The 18998-nt window shown below is 38.6% G+C and overlaps 1 protein-coding gene across 4 annotated transcripts in view; it reads left to right on the top strand.

The window, feature by feature from the left end:
• Window positions 1-1693: 1693 nt before the first annotated feature.
• cep128 (centrosomal protein 128) overlaps window positions 1694-18998 on the top strand; it is a 55460-nt gene continuing 38155 nt past the window's right edge. For 3 of the 4 annotated variants that reach the window (XM_074615647.1, XM_074615649.1, XM_074615650.1), the window contains exons 1-14: window positions 1694-1826; window positions 2871-3049; window positions 3214-3300; window positions 4208-4340; window positions 4555-4673; window positions 5016-5107; window positions 6416-6488; window positions 8195-8317; window positions 11315-11401; window positions 12406-12480; window positions 12663-12810; window positions 14116-14255; window positions 16221-16292; window positions 16596-16781. In XM_074615647.1, coding sequence (XP_074471748.1) covers window positions 2888-3049; window positions 3214-3300; window positions 4208-4340; window positions 4555-4673; window positions 5016-5107; window positions 6416-6488; window positions 8195-8317; window positions 11315-11401; window positions 12406-12480; window positions 12663-12810; window positions 14116-14255; window positions 16221-16292; window positions 16596-16781 — 1497 coding nt within the window. In that variant the 5' untranslated portion in view covers window positions 1694-1826; window positions 2871-2887. The other variant, XM_074615648.1, reaches the window with a different exon arrangement.

The raw sequence follows: 18998 nt of genomic DNA on the forward strand, positions 1-18998 counted from the left end.
AGTTCCATAGTGCAAAACATGTTAGTAAAAAGGAAGTAAAAAAGTTAGTAGTGCAAAGTACAAAAAAATATACCAGATATAAAAATACAAGGAGATGAAGAAAACTGTTAAAAGGGAATATAGTGCAGGGTAACAGCCTTGATACACGACTATTAAAAAAGTGAATATAGTGCAGAAGAGACGGTTAAAAAGTGAATATAGTGCAGAAGAGACTGTTAAAAATGAATATAGTGCAGGGTGACTCCAGTAGCTTAGTCCCTACACATTTCTATAAGTCCATGGATACTGGATACTGTAGTACCCTTACAAAAAAATAAGATTATTAAAGTGTGCTATTAGTATACTTCTTCAATGCTTTCAGTTTACTTTTTATGTACTTATCAGAGATATACTTAACAAAATGATCCTTAAGTATTCTTGGTTTATACCAACAAGTATACAGAAAAGTTTAAGTGCAATTGGTAAGTATACAGAAAAGTCCTAGTATACTTTGCTTATACTGAAAAGTATAATTACTACTAGTCATTTGATAATGATTACATACATTTTTTTTGATAATAAAATTATATAAATACAAACGTGGGTGGCTGCATCACTTCCAAACGTTTTCACTACTTTTGTATAATATTTGTGCCAAAACAGCCCTGACATATTAAACTGCTACTTGTCACCTGCAGATAAAAATACAGCAAGATGCACTATTTGTGACAATAAAGTGCCACACACAGCTAACACTAGTCCCTCTTCAAACATTTAAAAACACCTTGAAAGTTATGAGGCTTATTATAATATTTCCGTAAAATACTGGACTATTTTTTACACAAACATTTTTACTTATTTATATTTGCTTTTGTAACAAATGTATTATTAAGGGCCTGTATGTGTCATGTGACTTTCCTTTGAGTGTAATGATCTTTTTTTTTTTAAATGACCATTATATTGAAAAATCACATAAAAAATGATCGGTATCGGTATCGTTAAAATTTTAACAAAAAGTATCGGTATCATATCGAAATAAAAAAGTTAGGTATCGCCCATCCCTAAAGTCCATTTCTGCCCAATAACGTTTTATTATAGCCTTTGTACAAGTATGTTAACAAACTGTCCATTTCAATAGATCTATTTTTTAATCTATCTAGTCTATTCTATGACCAAAGACTATTATTTTTAATATATATATATATATATATTATTTTTTTATATTTTTTAATATTATTACAATATTATAATTGTTTCCATACAGTTTTGTTTTTCTTATAAACAACTATCTTTATCTGCCTTTCCTTTTTTTCTTAACTTTTCTAACTGACGGCGGCAACACTGGCGCTAACGCATATACCTTTTGGACAATGTAGTTCTCAATAACAAAATTCCCTCACTGCTCCATTGTGGGAAGCATACATTTCCCGGCGTCCTTTGGGGGCAGCCGTGGGTTTGTTGTATATCCTGCTCAGACGCGGCTAGTTTAAGTTGCCTTTAGCACGGACAAGCTGAGAGTTTCTTAGTTATCACTCGAAAAGCGAAAAAACAACGACTTTTGTGTAACGTTTTTATAGCGGTAGCATTTATTTCCGTTGTTTCCGCTGGACATATGAAGTGTTTTGTAGTTTTTAACGGTATCACAAGGCTAAATTGGTTGGTTAGCGTCGGGTTAGCTAGCTAACGGTCACAGTAGTTAGTTACCACTTGTTGCTACCACTTGTTGCTACCCAGCCAGGAGGAGCATCACCATCACAACGATGCCCAGCACAGTGATTGATTGATGGGAAGATGAGTTGTCGTGTTTTGCTGGTCAGATAGCTTTTCTGTCTCCACGGGCTGTTAAGGTAACGATGACATAGGTCCTATTTCTGATAGCTATGGTAACAATATATATTGTATAAGGAGTTAAAGATAGATAGATAGATAGATAGATAGTAACTAACTTTATTGATCCCGAAGAAAATTCAGGTTTCCAACATCACAGTTCCATAGTGCAACAACATGTTAGTAAAAAGGCAGTAAAAAAAGTTAGTAGTGCAAAGTACAAAAAAATATACCAAATATAAAAATACAAGGAGATGAAGAAAACTGTTAAAACTAAATATAGTGCAGGGTAACAGCTGTGAAACAGGACTATTAAAAAAAGTGAATATAGTGCAGAAGAGACTGTTAAAAAGTGAATATAGTGCAGAAGAGACTGTTAAAAGGTGAATATAGTGCAGGGTAACTCCAGTAGCTTAGTCTATGAAAGTGCACTGTGTGCATTATTATCTGTCCTGCAGACCGTTCTCCTTTAAAGTGACAATCTTGAAGATTTTCGATTAAATAAATGTTTGATAAGTCACTATTCACCGCCGAATGATGTAGCCAACACAGTGGTGATTGAGCCTATGGCCCACTGATGAAAGTACTGCAATATTAACTAAATATTTGCAGTATTATGAAATGGGTGACTGTCTGTGGTGATATTCCTGTAGAATCCTTAAGTATACTTGGTTTATACCAACAAGTATACAGAAAAGTCTAAGTGCACTTGGCTTATACTGAAAAGTATAATTACTACTACTCATTGATTACATAAAAAAAATATCGATAATAAAATTATATAAATAAAAACGTGGGTGGCTTCATCACTTCCAAACGTTTTCACTACTTTTGTATAATGTTTGTGCCAAAACAGCCCTGACATATTAAACTGCTACTAGTCACCTGCAGATAAAAATACAGCAAGATGCACAATTTGTGCCAAAAATGCTGTATTACAGTGCCACTTTAACAAAACAGACCTTTTTTGTTCGTTAATCTCATTAACGTTGCAGTTAACCGATAGTGCTGGTCACTAATCGTCAGATTTACCCTAGTCAGCCGTTTTTCAACGCCTCCCACAGTAAATCTGTCCCAAGCTATGGATACATCCAGTGAGTCGGATTCATACGATAGGACGCAGGTGCACAGGCCTCGGGGGCGTGAAGCCCACCGCAGACCTGGCCGGGACAGAGCCAGTGGAAGTGATGGTCGACCCGCAGACATCTCCGAGAAGATCAGCACACTGGCAAACACTTTACAGGTACTCTGCTCTGCATCATGAGACAGAGACACCTATTTACCATAATTCAAAACGTACAGTACATCAGCTCACTTATAATATATTTTGGAGCTTTTTTATAGCTTGCATTGGTTCCTAAACGTTTTTCAATTATTTTTTAACTAAAATCTTCTTTTCTCTGGCAGGACACCAGTAAGAACTTGACCAAAGTAGACCGGATGCTGGGCCATTACAGAGGGCATACGGATGATCAGGCTGAAGCCATGGCACTGGTCAGACACCTGTTCTATTAATTATGATTTATTATAATCTTCTCACACCTTAAAGATGGTGATTTGACATTGGCCTTTCCATTGCACATATGCAGGGTTCCTACGCAATATGGAAAAGTATGGAATTTGATTTTAGTAATTTCCAGGTCTGAATGAGTATGGAAAAAAGAAAAGAGTATGGAAAGACATTTCTATTTCCAAACTATTGCCCCTATTCTGTTTTTTTAAGATATAAAATTCAGATTTCTTATAAATAAATTGATCATATAAGCAGAGTGTTTTTCATGGTGTTTGGAGCAGCCTAAATGTTTACTACTGTGTGAGAGAGCGCGGGCAAGAGCGAGCTTGATGTCATCGAAAGTAAGGCAAGAAGTAGGCAATGGCGTGTGACTGAACGCACACTCCATTGCAGAGCTGCCTCTACGCCTGTACGTCACAGCTAGGGCCACTCGCATAAAAGACCTCTCCATCTCACAGTCCTGGCATGGATTTCTGTCCCAGTGTGGCCCTGTTGCTAATAGAGGGGCGGCATAATTGTTTTTCACCTGGAGCAGCATTGCCCCAAGTGCAATATGTTTGACAGTGGAACGTCGCCAAACTTCCGTCAAACACGTATCACAAAACCTCTTGCATGTTTATTGGAGCTATTTTGAATAAAACTAGCTGAGTTTGACAAAATGGAGCTTTTTTTCTAATAATTGTGGGAATGTTGTCAACACTCTTCTTTATTTCTCTTTCTCCTGATCTTTTCAGGGATGTGATTTGTCTTATGTATTTTTTTCTGGATACCTATTTTTTTTTTACCAGTTATGTTTTCTGCCTTAATGCTATTAAACAATTTACTGTTTTCTAAGTTTGTTATTTTATGTCTGATTTTTTTAATTTTTTTTTATATATCCTTCGGCAGCTCAGGGAGAACCTGGAGGAGTCAATCAGTCAGCTACAGACACAGAGGGTGAGCAGATCCAATGGGGCTCGGAGTGCCTCAGCTTCGGCCTCCACCCTGCACACCAGTGACCTGGAGGCTGGCTCGGGATCAGGTATGGAGTAATAGAAAGGATTTCGCTGGCAGCTGTCATCTCATTGTAGTATTAGCTCTGGATCATTTGCAAAGAGATGACACATAAAGGCAGATAACACAGAAATAATATACGAAAAATGACAACAAACAAGAAAAGAAGACCTTGAAAATTTTGTGCAGTGAGTTTGTGTTTGGTTCTCTGGCTCCTGCTTTAACACTTCATGTCATTTCAGATGGCCAGCGTTTCTACCCTACTTCTCCACTGAGGGAGTATACAAGCACTCCAGGAAGGAGACGGAGGTCTCAGTCTGCCAGTGTTCGCTTCAAGGATGCCAGCCTGACAGGAGGGGATGTAAGGACAGGAGACAAACCGACTACCAATCAATGCCACTTGTTACTGTCATGTAGTGTCAGAAAGTTTCCACAAGAGGGCACACTGAGTCAGGAACATTGATTTGAAATATGTAATGCTAATGAAGGGGCTTGATAAGATTTTATTCAAACAAGATATTGTTCATATTCGCATTCAGGCCTAGAGTATGTTGTTTAGGAGTCCTTATTTATTTTGATTCTGCTTTCCACAGTGGTTTCAATACATGGGCATCTCCAAAAAGGCAATGATAGCCATTTTTTTGCTATGCTTTGCTTGTGTGTAATGTTTTGTATTCTGTATCTATCTGTCTGTCCCACATAGATTCACACTTTGCACCAATCCTTGAGGGATCTGCATTCTGACCAGTATAGACTGTCTGATGACCTGGATAGAGAAATCCTCAGGAGAAATAGGTATCCGAAGGGATGGGCAAAGTCTCAACCTCAAAACAGTAAACTTTTTTTATTTCCACATAGTACATAACTGAATTCACTAGTCATTGTCATTTTTTATAAGACAAGGTGATTTTTAGAACTGAGTTAAACCTCAAATATTTGTTACCTTCCATAGTAACAAATAGCATGAATAATAATAATAATACATTTTATTTGTTCTTTCAAAACATAATTACAAAGTGCTTCACAGCAGCAAAATGAAAACAGAATCCAATAAAATAACAAAGTAAAAGCATTATAAAAGAACATAAAAGTAAGAATTAACTAAAATTAAGTATAGAAGATAAGATATTTGAATAATAAAAACAATAGAATTGATTATTAGACACAACAAGGAATTAATTAAGTAAAATGGCTTTCTAAAAAGTCTATTTTATAAAGAAATTTAAAAGAGGACAAAGATGTGCTAAATCGTCTCTCGAGCCACAGAAAAAAACCAAAACAATATTTTTGCCAATTTGTCACTGCCAGATTTGAAAAGTAAAATGATAACTGGTGACAATGGACATGCACAGTAAAAATGTTTATTCTCAGATATTATAATGAAAACTAATTAGAACAGGCTCTTATTAAAAAATATAATTTTGCATGGTAACCAGATAAATCAGAGTTTAAAGGGTTCTCTCTTCAAGTTGATTAACATGTACAATTAAATGTTGGATTCCTAAATCTGCATGTCTTTAAATTGAATTTATAAGATTTCTTTTTTTTTTTGCTTTAACACTGGTTTGAATATTTGGATAAGGCTTTACGAATTTAGTATACGCTTATATAGTAATCCACACTAAGTGCAAGGGGACTCTTATGCAGTCTCTTGTTTATGTTTTCCCGAAGATTCCCTACATTATTTTCTACACTAACTTGGGCCTGGGCTCTGACTGGTTATTGATCTTTATTTCATATCCACTGTACATAAAAAGTTTATGCTTGAGCTTTGAAAACAAATGCATGGTTTTCGGGTCTTTGAAATCTCCTTGATGAGAAAGTGATAAAAGTGTCATTGACGGCACTGGAAAGTCAAAATGCAGCAGGTCTTACTTTCAACATGCATTAGAATTTGACATTTTCAGGTTATTAAAAAATCTCTCCTCCCTTGCGCTGCTGACCAAACTAAATTGATCCACTCTATTTCAACACCTGAAGCTGCATAATTATTCTTAGTGGCGTCACATTATGCATTCACATTTTGATCAATGATGTCCTGGGAAGGGACTTTTCAAACCGACAGAGACGTCTGATGTGTGAATATTTGTCTGCTTTTTATAGGTCTGATATTGACACCAGGCGAGCGATGGAGAGCCTCACAGAGCACATGACGACTTCCCAGAGACAGGCCTCAGTGAGTTGTTGCTGTGCATTTCACCACCAGTACTTCAAGTGTGCTTTCTTGCTTTTTGCACTTGATTTTAAAGGTATAGTTCAGGTGCTGCATGTTCTCCCTGTGTTAGCGTGGGTTTTCTCCAGGTTCTCCGGTTTCCTCCCACAGTCTAAAGATAGGCAGGTTAATTGTTGACTCTAAATTGCCCGTAGGTGTGAATGTGAGCATGAATGGTTGTCTGTCTCTATGTGTCAGCCCTGCGATAGTCTGGCAACCTGTCCAGAGTGTACCCCGCCTTTGCCCAATGTCAGCTGGGATTGGCTCTAACCCCCCCGCGACCCTGACTAGGATAAGCAGTTACAGATAATGGATGGACGGATGGATAGTTGGGTGTTTTGAAGTGGGGTTGTGTTAAGTACTTATCCATAGTCAGTGTATTACCCACACTATATGACTGTCAGTTCGTACTAGATACAAGTACGAGTACCGACACGGGACCAAAGCAATATACTGCTGTGGACGGGGGCAGCAACAAAACATATTTTAGCCACCTAAAAGAAAGGCCCACCTAAAAATCTCTATCAGTTTTAAGTGTATGCTATATTTAGAATATTTTCGTAGCTTTACCTTGCCATCAGACAGCCCTCTCCGACAGGGGAGTAAAGCCGTTATCTATGCTCTCTTCAAAGCCACCAGAGTCCTTTGACATAAACAGTAATTTTACCTCACAGAAAAGCTGGAGTTGTTGGTCTACCGCTGCCTCAATCGGTTAGTTTGTTTGTGTTATTATGTGATTTTGGTGAATCCGAACTCACCCTTGAAAACACCAAAGTCAAACAATAACACAAACTAACTAACCGAATGAGGCAGCGGTAGACCAGCAACTCCTGTGTTCTTTGAGGTAAAATTACTGCTTTTGTCAAAGGAGTCTGGTGGATTTGAAGAAAGCAGATAACGGCTTCAGTTTGTTGTCGGAAGGGAATGTCTGATGGCAAGGTAACATGGTGAACATTTTCTATTGATATTGATATATTTTTTTAGGTGAGCCTTTCTTTTAGGTGTCTAAAATATGTTTTGCTGCTGGCCCCGTCTACAGCAGTACATTGCTTTGCATCTGTGCCAGTTCTCCTGCCTGTTTCTCAAAACTGGGGGCGTGCTGACCGCCATCTACTGTAGGTAATACATTGACTATGGATAAGTACCTCATACAACCCCACTTCAAAAAATCAAAACCATCCATCACATCTACACATATATATATATCACATCACATCACAGTTATTGATGAATAAAAGCTGTTGTAGAAAGCATGCAATATGCACATATTTTTGTTTTTTGAACAGAAAACAGCTACCGTCAAATGGTGTCCTCTTTTTCAAATGTAACTTCAGAGAAGTCTAACTTTAGGCAAATATTTCAGTATAATTTCCAGGCACACCCCTCACCGCACCATCACTACTGTGACAAATATGCTGCTCCAACATGTTTAACATTTTTATCTTGTCAAGATAAAGGTATTAGCTGTCGTTTACAGGTGCGTGTGATGCTTCCTGATTAGACAGGGAATTCTTGCATCGTGAATGTCATACTTCCAGTCAGTTCTAAAAGATATTTTTTTGTCACCTATGTTTTTAATTTCCTGTTGTCTCATTTATCATATCCTGCTGCCATCCCTGTGCCGGTGATGTTTGCCTGACCTCAGGCGTCCTCCGTCTCACTGTCTGCAGGTGTCGTCTCGCGTTGAGCGGCGTCTGCAGGAGCTGGAGAGAGAGATGCATACTGAGCAAAGTAGCGTGGAGAGAGAGAGAAGGCCTGATCAGCGGGTGGTCACGTCTGACGAGCTGCAGGAGGTGACACTCCACCTCACCACTCATCTGCTGTTATCCTTCCATCCAACACCTCCCCGTTGACACTCTCATGTTCTCTCACATTCAAAGGCGAAAAATGTTCTAGAGACAACATGAAGGCACGCAATTCAATGGAGGGATGTGGACAAGACAAGAGGGAACATAACAATATTTAATTTGAACTTTATTTATTTATTTATCAGAGCCAGCACACATTAATTAACATCAAAAGGCTAATTTTCATTTGCAGTCCCTGAGGATTAATGTTAAAATAAAGAAACAAGTCACACAAAAGCGGACAAAACAACATCAAAGCACATAGAAGAGCATACAGCATAAATGAAAGGAAACCTAGTAAAAGTCAATACAGAACAGACATACAGGCACATATGACAATCAGAACTTTAGAACAGACTCAACTAAACACACTCACATAAAGAATAAAGCAGGCAAACAATGCAATATTAGTCATCGCATATGGCATGCCGACTCAAATACACTAGAAGGACACTGATTGACAGCGAAGGATAAACATATATCAAATATCATGTTGGCAGTGGTCTTTTTGTCGAATCTCTCAAATCAGTGCGTTCCAGTCATGTGATGCTTGGAAAGAAAAGGCTGATTGGCTTAATGAACGTTTAACATGTGGTTTAACATGTCTGAGACCAGCTAGTCAAGCAACCATCATTGCATTCATGAATAATTTTACTAATACTAAGAGCTATTCAATGAAATATGTACGTTTTTCAATATAAGGAGAAATTTGGCTGATGCAGAAAAGATAAAGCAATTCAGCAGGAGGTTCTACCTTCGTACAACCAGCAGCAGCAGTAAATGCCTGCTGGTTATTCCTGAGTAATAATACAGACCACTGACATTTGCAAAATTTATGAATGCTCAAAAAAAAATATATATCATAAGCCGTTCTGGTTGCCAACTCTGGTACAAAAGGTTAAAATGCAAACTTGATGGTGTTAAAATTGAAAGGTTATTTATATTTACCAGCCGCGACAGCAACGCTGGTATTGTTTTCACCTTGTGAGTCTCCTGTGTGTCATCATGGCAAAATGTGTTCCTGGAGACACCTACTGTAACAGGAACTACCACAGAGGCAGTTATCAGTACTTTGCCAGAGGTTTATATTTCTGTTTGTCTGTGGACAGATTTTGGAGTTCCAAGATGAGTGTGGTCTGAGCAAGGGCACCGGAAGTAGGGAGGTAGGAAGTGGGGAACGGGACATTGGTCCCCCCCACTTTACGCCTCTGGTCCGATTTGGCGTTGCGGCTTGTGTGATCCCATCACAAGATGTCTCTAGTTATTTCTGTGTTGTGTTGTCCTTACATTAGGGGTGTAACGGTACACAGAAGTCACAGTTTGGTCCCTGCCCAGGTTTAGGAATCGCACTTCGCTGTGAATTCTGTACAACGAAAAAAACAACAACAAATGCATAAGAATACGTTGCTTTTCATTTATATTTAAGAGACAGTAGTGCCAATGTCAAAGACAAAATCCTCTTGCTGGGGACTGAGGTAGCATTTTGCCCGCTTACAACTTTGGTAAACTAATATCATTATACAAACAAGGAACATTTCAAGCACTTTTGTATTTCACTGTAGAAACACTGAACAAACACTTTCCCAAAAGACAACAGGTCACAATAGGCTTAAAAACTGAAAAGCATCTCTTATGCTATGAAACTGAAAATAAATAGAAGAATGAACTTGTGCATTAGGAGGAGTGTTGATCGGCACATCTGGGGTGATATCGTCGAATGTGTGTTGGCATGTTGGATGTAGTTCCATTCACATACCCCACAACAGTGGAGCAATGCCGACACAGCGTCCTCGTCTTATACACAACACTCTCTCCAGTGCACACTTACCGGGTCACTGTGTCTTACTGAAGGGTTTTCTCTCTAATGCACTGCAGTCCTCCCTTGTTTGTTAAAGCAGCATCCCCACCGTGTCACCTAGCCCTCTTGCTCTGCTTTATGAGACTATAAAGCACACCTAGGCAATTACTTTGCTGCAGTGCAAATGGTCGCTAAGCAAGCGGTTGCTACTTTCCCGCATTTCATGCCAATCATGTTTCTTTTTTGCATTTGTCTCGTAGCATTAATAGCTGAGAGAGCTCTGTCATTAGGTGCACTTTAGTGATGTAGACTCAAAGCACTCAAAGTCAATAGATGCCCACATTCACAGTAAAGAACACATTATCTTGTATTATTGCTCTCCTACATTGCTACTTTCCATTTAGCCACACAAATCATCCATATTATACATCATCAGCATAATGCTAGTTAATTTTTTAAATAACTCAACCATTTATTTCTTGGTTACTGGTTTTGAGGACAGCGTTTTGTAGAAGCTAATCAGTGTCTTTGCTATCATTCTTCTCTGAGTCTCTCATGCCTACTGCAGTTTATTAGTACACCACAGAGGGGCACTGTGTAGCTGCATCCAGACTGATAACCATTTTGTGGGCAAGATTTTTCAACACACTGTAATGATAGTAGCTTCCAATTCATTTGCATCCCTCTCCTCCGTAGTGCCCTAATGGGACACCAGCAGGGCCCAGGGCGATGGGAAATAATGCATTTGTCCAAAAATTAAGGGTAAATAAACAAGCATGAGGACATGAAGAGGAAAATAATCTCTTTTACTACTAAAGAGCAGGAGAGCAGGGAGAGCAGAGGGCACATTTATCCCCCACCGATGGGCCCGCTGTGATGTGAATCAAATAGATGATGAGTCACTTGGGTAGATGTTATTGCTAGCAGCCGGTAATTCATCATCACAGCCCGCTCAGAACGAGTGGGATTGAGTGGGATCTAAGCTCTTGTACAAATCCGCCATGATGCCAGTATCTTGTTCCAAGAAGATGAGGGGGGGATGCCATGATGCAATAGCACCTCTCATGTTGCATTCTTACACTACTCTTATATGTGTGTGCTCTTATAATGATCCATGCTGTGGCCTGTGTTATTGTGTTTTATAGACTTCAGGGAGACGCCACGTTCAAGCCCATGAGAGAGAGGAGGCCGTTACAGCCAAGATACTGAAAGCAGACCGGGAGAAATCCAAAGTGAATATATTTATTCTCAAAGGATTGTTTTGTATTGAAAAACTAAAAACCTTTGGTAGATTATTATGAATTTAGCGCTATGAAAGTTTGCCTTATAAAAGTTCCTGTGTCATTTTACTGAAGTAGTAGTTAGCATTCATATTTTTACGAGGGCTGTGAAAGTTAACACGATAATAACGCGTTGATGCAAATTGGTTTCAATGCATCCATTTTATGGAATCCATTGGTACCAACCATGTCATACAAGCTTGTCGTGAAGGAGGCAAAATAACGCTCGAAAATTACGCTACATTCTGGCATAGCCATTTTCAAAGAGGTCCCTTGACCTCTGACCTCAAGATATGTGAATGGAAATGGGTTCTATGGGTACCCACGAGTCTCCCCTTTACAGATATGCCCACTTTATGATAATCACATGCAGTCTGGGGCAAGTCATAGTCAAGTCAGCACACTGACACACTGACAGCTGTTGTTTTGGTTGCGGTGCCTGTTGGGCTTGAGTTTACCATGTTGTGATTTGAGCATATTTTTTATGCTAAATGCAGTACCTGTGAGGGTTTCTAGACAATATTTGTCAGTGTTTTGTGTTTTTAATTGATTTCCAATAATAAATATATACATACATTTGCATATAGCAAGCATATTTGTCCACTCCCATGTTTATAAGAGTATTAAATACTTCTTTGAACAGTTACAAAATGTATGATTAATTTGCAATTAATCATGATTAACTATGGACAGTCATGAGATTAATCTTGATTAAATATTTTGATTGATTGACAGCCCTAAAATTAAATAGAGCCCCATCCTAACACTTTCATAATTGTGCCTTTAACTCAAATTGTATACATTCTAAATTTGTAGATCGCAGATTCTCCATACATACATACATACATACTGCAGGCGATCACATCACACCACGCTCCTGCTACTTCCACATCAATTCCCAGAACACTCCTTCATTATGTATTGTCCTGACATTGTTATTGTTATGCTCTTCTTAGATGGAGCAGGAACTGGAGAGAGCTAGAAGACTACTTGAACAGTCTGAGGATAGCAGAGAGTCCCTTGTTCAGCAGGTTTGTTTGTGTCTGTGTGTGCTTTACCTGATTGTACATGTAGATGTACTGTACAGTAAACCCCAGGAGACAAAACAATAAAAAGTGCAGCATCTTCTTAGAGAACCACCGTGTCATTTTGCTCACTGTCAGACAGTCATATGTCTTTCTCTGTCTCTGCCTACACGGCTAACGATCCCCAGGTGGAGGACATGCGAGGTGAGCTGCTGAAGACGAGGAAGGAGAAGACTGAGCTTCAGAGGGCACGTCTGGAGACTTCTCAGCCCATTGCTCAGCCACATGGCAACCACACTGACGGGGAGGAGGGAAGAGGTGGACAGCGAGGGCCAGGTATGTCTGGACTCTGGAGGTGAGGGAAAGGAGCATGAACAGGAAGACGGAGAGGATTTGGATGCAGATTAAAAGATTGCTATAACAACTCTGTAACCATAGAAATAGCTGGCATTATGTTTAAGGAGAGAAAATTGTGAGTACCTTACAACAAAGTGTTGAAAATCTTATTTATCAAGGTTTTTTGTAATGGTATTGATTTTAGGGCATCAAAGTTTCTTAAAATATGGAGAATGGAACCTGCCAAAATCTAAAATAAATGAATAAATAAATAAATGAGTCAATAAATAAATAAATATCTCATTAAATGTAGCAAAAATAATATTAAAAATAAATGTAGCCATTAATTAATTTATAAAATGTTACCTAAATTGATATATCTGTTTTAATTAGCTTTTTCTTTCTTTATTTGTATTAATTTCCTTATTTATTTACTCTTCTGTTTAATTGTCCCTTTTATTTATGCATTTATTTGTATTCATTTTTAAATGTATTTATTTATTTTAAATTAAACAGAAGAGTAAATAAATAAAGGAATTAATGCAAAGATAAATATATAAAGAAGCAAAATAAAACAGAAATATCAATTTATGTCACATTACAATTCATTAATGGCTACATTTATTTTTAATATTATTTTGCTACATTTATTGACATTTATTTATGGAGTAATTTTTTTATTTATTCATTTATTTTTGATTTTTGCAGGTTCTGTCCTCCGTATTAAAAGGCAGTGAAAGTTAAAAAAATGACAGATTCTTATAACATTGTCTAAAGTTTAATAGTAGTTCAATATGAAATAAGATTTTTCTGCTGATTTATGTTTAAATCTGAATTTGACATAGATTGGATAAAAGATGGTGAAACACTTTATGATGACCTCCCCAATAGTACTTAGCGTTTGTATATCAGCATATTTGTTTATCATGGAGAATCCTGCTTCATTCAAATCTCTTATCACTTCATTTATATTCTATTCACGTCTACCAACTCTCTGTCTGCCCCAAGTGACCAAGTGAAGTGATTGACATGTGAGCCATGCATATGAGCCTCCAATATAGTAGGTAAAGAGGTAGTAAAAAAAAAAAAAGGCAGTAAGGTTAGAAAGTAAATAAAAATGCTCAAATATTCAATAGGCTTTTTTTGCAGTGTGCAGTACATTTCTTGTTCTCCCTAATCCATCTGCCACCTCAAGTTCCTTGTCACCAAGCGCCCTACATTTCTTGTCTCCACATGTAGAAATCAATTCTAACAACACTTTGATTATGTGCCTGCCTGTGTGCGTACATGTGTTCATGTGTATAGATCGTTTGAACCTGGAGAAAGAAGTGGCGGAGTTGCGAGCCCAGCTGCGCACGGCCTCAGTCCTCGGCGAGGTTGAAGAACTAAAAAGGACTCTGGACCGCAAGGAGAAGGAGAGAGTCCAACTCAGCATACAGGTGGAGGTGTGTATCGGAGAAATTGTGTGACAATGGGTATTTATTAGGGCTGTCAATCGATTAAAATATTTAATCGCATGATTGTCCATGACTAATCGCGAGTAATTGCAAATCAGTCACTCAATTTTTATCTGTATAAAATGTACCTTAAAGGGAGATTTGTCAAGTATTTAATACTCGTATCAACATGGGAGTGGGCAAATATGCTGCTTTATGCAATGTATGTATATATTTATTATTGGAAATCCATTAACACCAAAAAACAATGACAAATATTGTCCGGAAACCCTCACAGGTACTGCATTTAGCATAAAAAATATGCTCAAATCATAACATGGCAAACTCAAGCCCAACAGGCAACAACAGCTGTCAGTGTGTCAGTGTGCTGACTTGACTATGACTCACTGCATGTGATTATCATAAAGTGGGCATGTCTGTAAAGTGGAGACTCGTGGGTACCCATAGAACCCATTTTCATTCACATATCTTGGGGTTAAGGGACCCCTATGAAAATGGCAATGCCAGTTTTTCCTAGCCAAAATTTAGCATAAGTTTGGAGCGTTATTTAGCCTCCTTACTCCGCTATAACCTGAAAATCGCAAGTTGCGTTAATGCATTAAAGAAATTATTGCCGTTAAAATGAATTTGCATTAACTTGTTATTAACGTGATAACTTTGACAGCCCTGGGATTTATATAAAGCAACAAGAGCTTATAATACCAGTGGTTCAAAGAAGGCATTGCATGTAATTCCTTAGTCATCTCTGTGGCTGTCTTTGCAGTATGCCTTAAAGAATAAATGGAAATATGGAGGATCTCTTGGCTGGAGTGCAAATGAACAAAACAGAAGCATGCTTTTGACTTTGCCTGTGTTGGTGTCTCCGCCCTGAGCAGGGTTATTTCAGTTTGTCGGGTGCCTCTCATCCGTGGTCGCATCCTCCGCCAACTCCATGCCACTTTATCCTCTTAAAATCGTCAGATGAAGTGACAGTCGGAATAGGAAATCAGAAGTCAACCAGCAGTCATTTATCCTTCTCAAACTGGTGCGATGTGTCACTTCCATCACTGTAACTAGACATAAAAAAACTAGAAAAATTCCCTTGCTAAGCAGGGATATTCAAGGCTGTGGTGGGTATCAATAAAATGTTAGTAGAAATAGCTTCACTTAAAGCATTGGCACATTCCTCTAATCTCTGATGTTTCTTTCACCGAAAATGTGTTTAAACTCCCACGCTTCCCCTATTGCCGAGTAGGTGTTAAAAGATGAAGTGGGTGTTTGCATGTATCACCTGGGGCGTCTCTTATGGTTTTTATGTCTGGATCAAAATAGACGTTGGAAACGTTTCATTTTAACGGTAAATGAGTAAAAATGAAGTATAATGAGGAGAATAGGGTGGAAGATTCAATTTCTCAGTGACTGAATTTATATACAGTCTAATAGGCCTATGACTAATCAGTCTATGACTAATTACTCCTAACTGGCAGTCTGATTCAGTATAAATACCTAAACGGCACCAGGCTAACCTTACTTGCCCTTACTTAAGACTTCAATCAAACTCGAAACTTCAAAGTGATTGTGATTTTCTTGTGGAAAATGAAGTTAATCCAGTGCAACCCTCCTTTCAGACTACTTTTCAGACCAGCCTTGCAGATAATCCAATTGTAGGCAGCATGACAGTCTCAACCTTCTTTGACCTTTCTGTGTTTGCCTTTTGTCCTCTTCTTTGCTCGCTATACCCGCCCTTTGCCGTTGATCTTTTCTTTATAACTCTCATACCTATTTTCTTTTTTGCTTCCTTCTTTAAAAATCAACTGCTTTTTCTCCCTTTTTCTAGCTACCATTGCCCTAAACCCATTCCTCCACCATGTCTCCCTTTTTTTTGCCTTTCTGTCTTTTCCCTCCCATTAGCAGTAGTAGTAGTCATACAAACACACACGCACGTCCTTGACCTTTCTCTTTCCTATATACCAGGAATTGTCATCAGACCTGGCGCGGCGGGCGCAGCAGCAGCTACGGATGCTGGAACAGTTGAAAGAGATGCAGGTATTTTTATATTGGTTATTGCGTCACACAGTAATTCATCAGCGGATAGGTAATTTAAGTCAAGGACTCTAAACAAGGGGGGCTTGTTCTAGTGGCAGTTTAAATTGGAAGCATGTTGTGTGAAGTGCCTCATTCTGAGCCACAAGTTCATAAAATTACAACGTAAAGACGCTGCAGTAATGAGATCCTTCAGAATTAGGCCTGTTAAGACATTTTAGGATCCACCCAAAGCTTTAAAGAACACAAATTCAGTTTATGAAGAATGAATATACTCTTTATTTATGAATTCACTCATCCTTACAGAGCCGAGAGCAGACGGAGAGGAGGGAGACGGTGGAATTACTTCAGGAGAGCGCAAGGAGCAGAGATGAATTGAAGACCAGGGCCCAAGAGGCTGTGCGCCAGTGGAGGGCAAAGTGCAGGAGACTGCAGAAGGAGCTGGAGGAGGCGAGCGCCCAGGCTCAGTTCCACACCGACAAGGCCTCGCAGGTCGGTTGAGGCAGATTCATTCACTACACGACTTTTGACACCACAGCCTACAGCAGCAGCTGCGGCTAAGTAACTGTTGATCTTTATAATGTTGGCTTTGTCTCCACATTGAAAAACGTCCGTCTTAACAACTCATTGAGTCTAGCGGACTGATCTGCCCTATTTCAAGATATTACTAGTGCCAGGAGTGAAATGTAAAACTAAATTTGATGTGAGAAAAAAATCTCATTACCATTTTCTTTAAGGGGACATTCCACTGATTTTTAGTTCTTTATTTTGTGCATATAAGAGAAGAGCTATACAATAACATGCACAGGTGGGTTGAAAAAAATAAATAAAAGGTAAAAGGTTCCCACCTAACATTGAAATTAAAGACAGCTCTATTGCAATTTACAAACTGATATGAAAGAAAGAAAAGAATACTATTTTCAAACAAGAAATGCTAGAGATAAAAAAGAAAAAATAATAATTAAAAAAACAGGATGACAATATCAAATATTTGCACAGGTCTTCATACTATGTATCCACCTCGTTTACACAATACTGTACTCTGTCGAGAGGTTGTTTAAGATCTCTTTTAAAAATCAGAAATGTGGAGTCACTGCAAAGTGAAGCAGGAAAGCTGTTCCATACAACTGGACCTCTAAACCTAGTTGAAAACTGGCCAAGGCTACTTCTGTAGAACTGACTATATACTGCAGAAGATCAACAGATCTGGTGTGATAACAGTGGATCTGCCACTTGGTTACAAAGAAACTGAAAGGAAGTCGGTAGTGAATTGTTAAGAAATTGAAGTACAAAAGTACTTATCGGAAGTTTGTCAGATATGTTTGATTTTACACATTAAGCAAACTGTCTCAAGGAGTACTACACAGCCTGTGAAAACAGTCATATAATGTCTTCTGTGGCTTTGGGGGGGGCTTTCCAAAGTTTGAAGAAATAACCCTGATGATGTCATTAGGGTTATTTCAGCTTGACATTCTTCTGAAAACGCTCAGCTGGGAGCACTCGGAGTACTTTGGAGGTGCAGCATTGACGCTTTGGTTGCATCTGGTTGCTATGATACGGAATATTTGCTGAAGTGAACTGAGGCTGAAGCATGTAGGGAGAGAGGACAGACCTGCCGGTCTATGTGGGTTTATGAGATGTTCAGGGCTCAACAGTAAAGATTGCCCACTTGCTGGGGCAAGTAAAATGACACGTCGGGCTAGTAAATCTAGCAACTCACTTGCCAGTGGCAAAAAATAATTAAACACATACTTTTTTCCGCCGCTGATGATGGAAATAGCTAAAGAGTGAGCCATCTCGCTTTCTTCTCATCTAAGGTTGAGAGTTGCGCATGCGCAGTACTGATAGGGCACGAGTAAATGGCGGCAGGTAAAGACAAAGTTTATGAGCTGAAGCGCAAGCAAGTATTTCAATCATCCTAACAACAGCAGAGTTTTAATTTGGGTGATGATGGGGGATGTTGGCAAAACTCCTATTTCATATACTGAAATCTAGATTAAACATGACAATTAACTTTGGTCTTTGTTGTTATTTGATAACCACTATTAAATAAAACAATATGTATAGGGGCATGTAAAAATTTACTTTGGGCATGTAGATTTCTGGCCTACTTGCCCGACCAGGCAATTGAAAAAAAACATTAACCCTGGAACCCTGGATTTTATGGGCGAGTAGGATCGTTTGATTCAGATTCAGACCCACAAATTTGACATTGTGGCTAAATAGTGAAATTACAACTTCTGTGTCCGTCATGTGATGCCATTTGGCCCAAACAGACTTTTTCCCATAGACTTATATTGGGAAAGAGACATCTGTAGATCAGCGGATATTTTTTTTTTAAGTAGATCAACTTCTGAGTACGAACACTTGAATAGCCCTCATTTAAATCATTAGGTCCTAAAAGTTGTGAAATGCACTAATAGCTGAATCCAGAGTTATTTCCTTTCCTCCGTTCAAGTGAATGAGCCCCAGACTGTAGTTAAGATAGCAATCAAACCCGCTTGTTATTCAGGTGCTTTTTTGTTCCTCTTGGCAATTGTCGTTCTTTTCGGCTTATCTTTGAACAAAGTGAAAGCTCTCGGTTGTTGCACAGAATCCAGCAAAAGTTTACCAGACTGTGGTAAATCTCATTGCAGCTTATTGACTAGGTATCAGTTAATGCTGGTGGGCAACTGCAGCTCAAATACATCAACTCTACTCATCGGCTCC

The sequence above is a fragment of the Sebastes fasciatus genome, chromosome 18, assembly GCF_043250625.1.
Source record: "Sebastes fasciatus isolate fSebFas1 chromosome 18, fSebFas1.pri, whole genome shotgun sequence".
NCBI lineage: Eukaryota > Metazoa > Chordata > Actinopteri > Perciformes > Sebastidae > Sebastes > Sebastes fasciatus.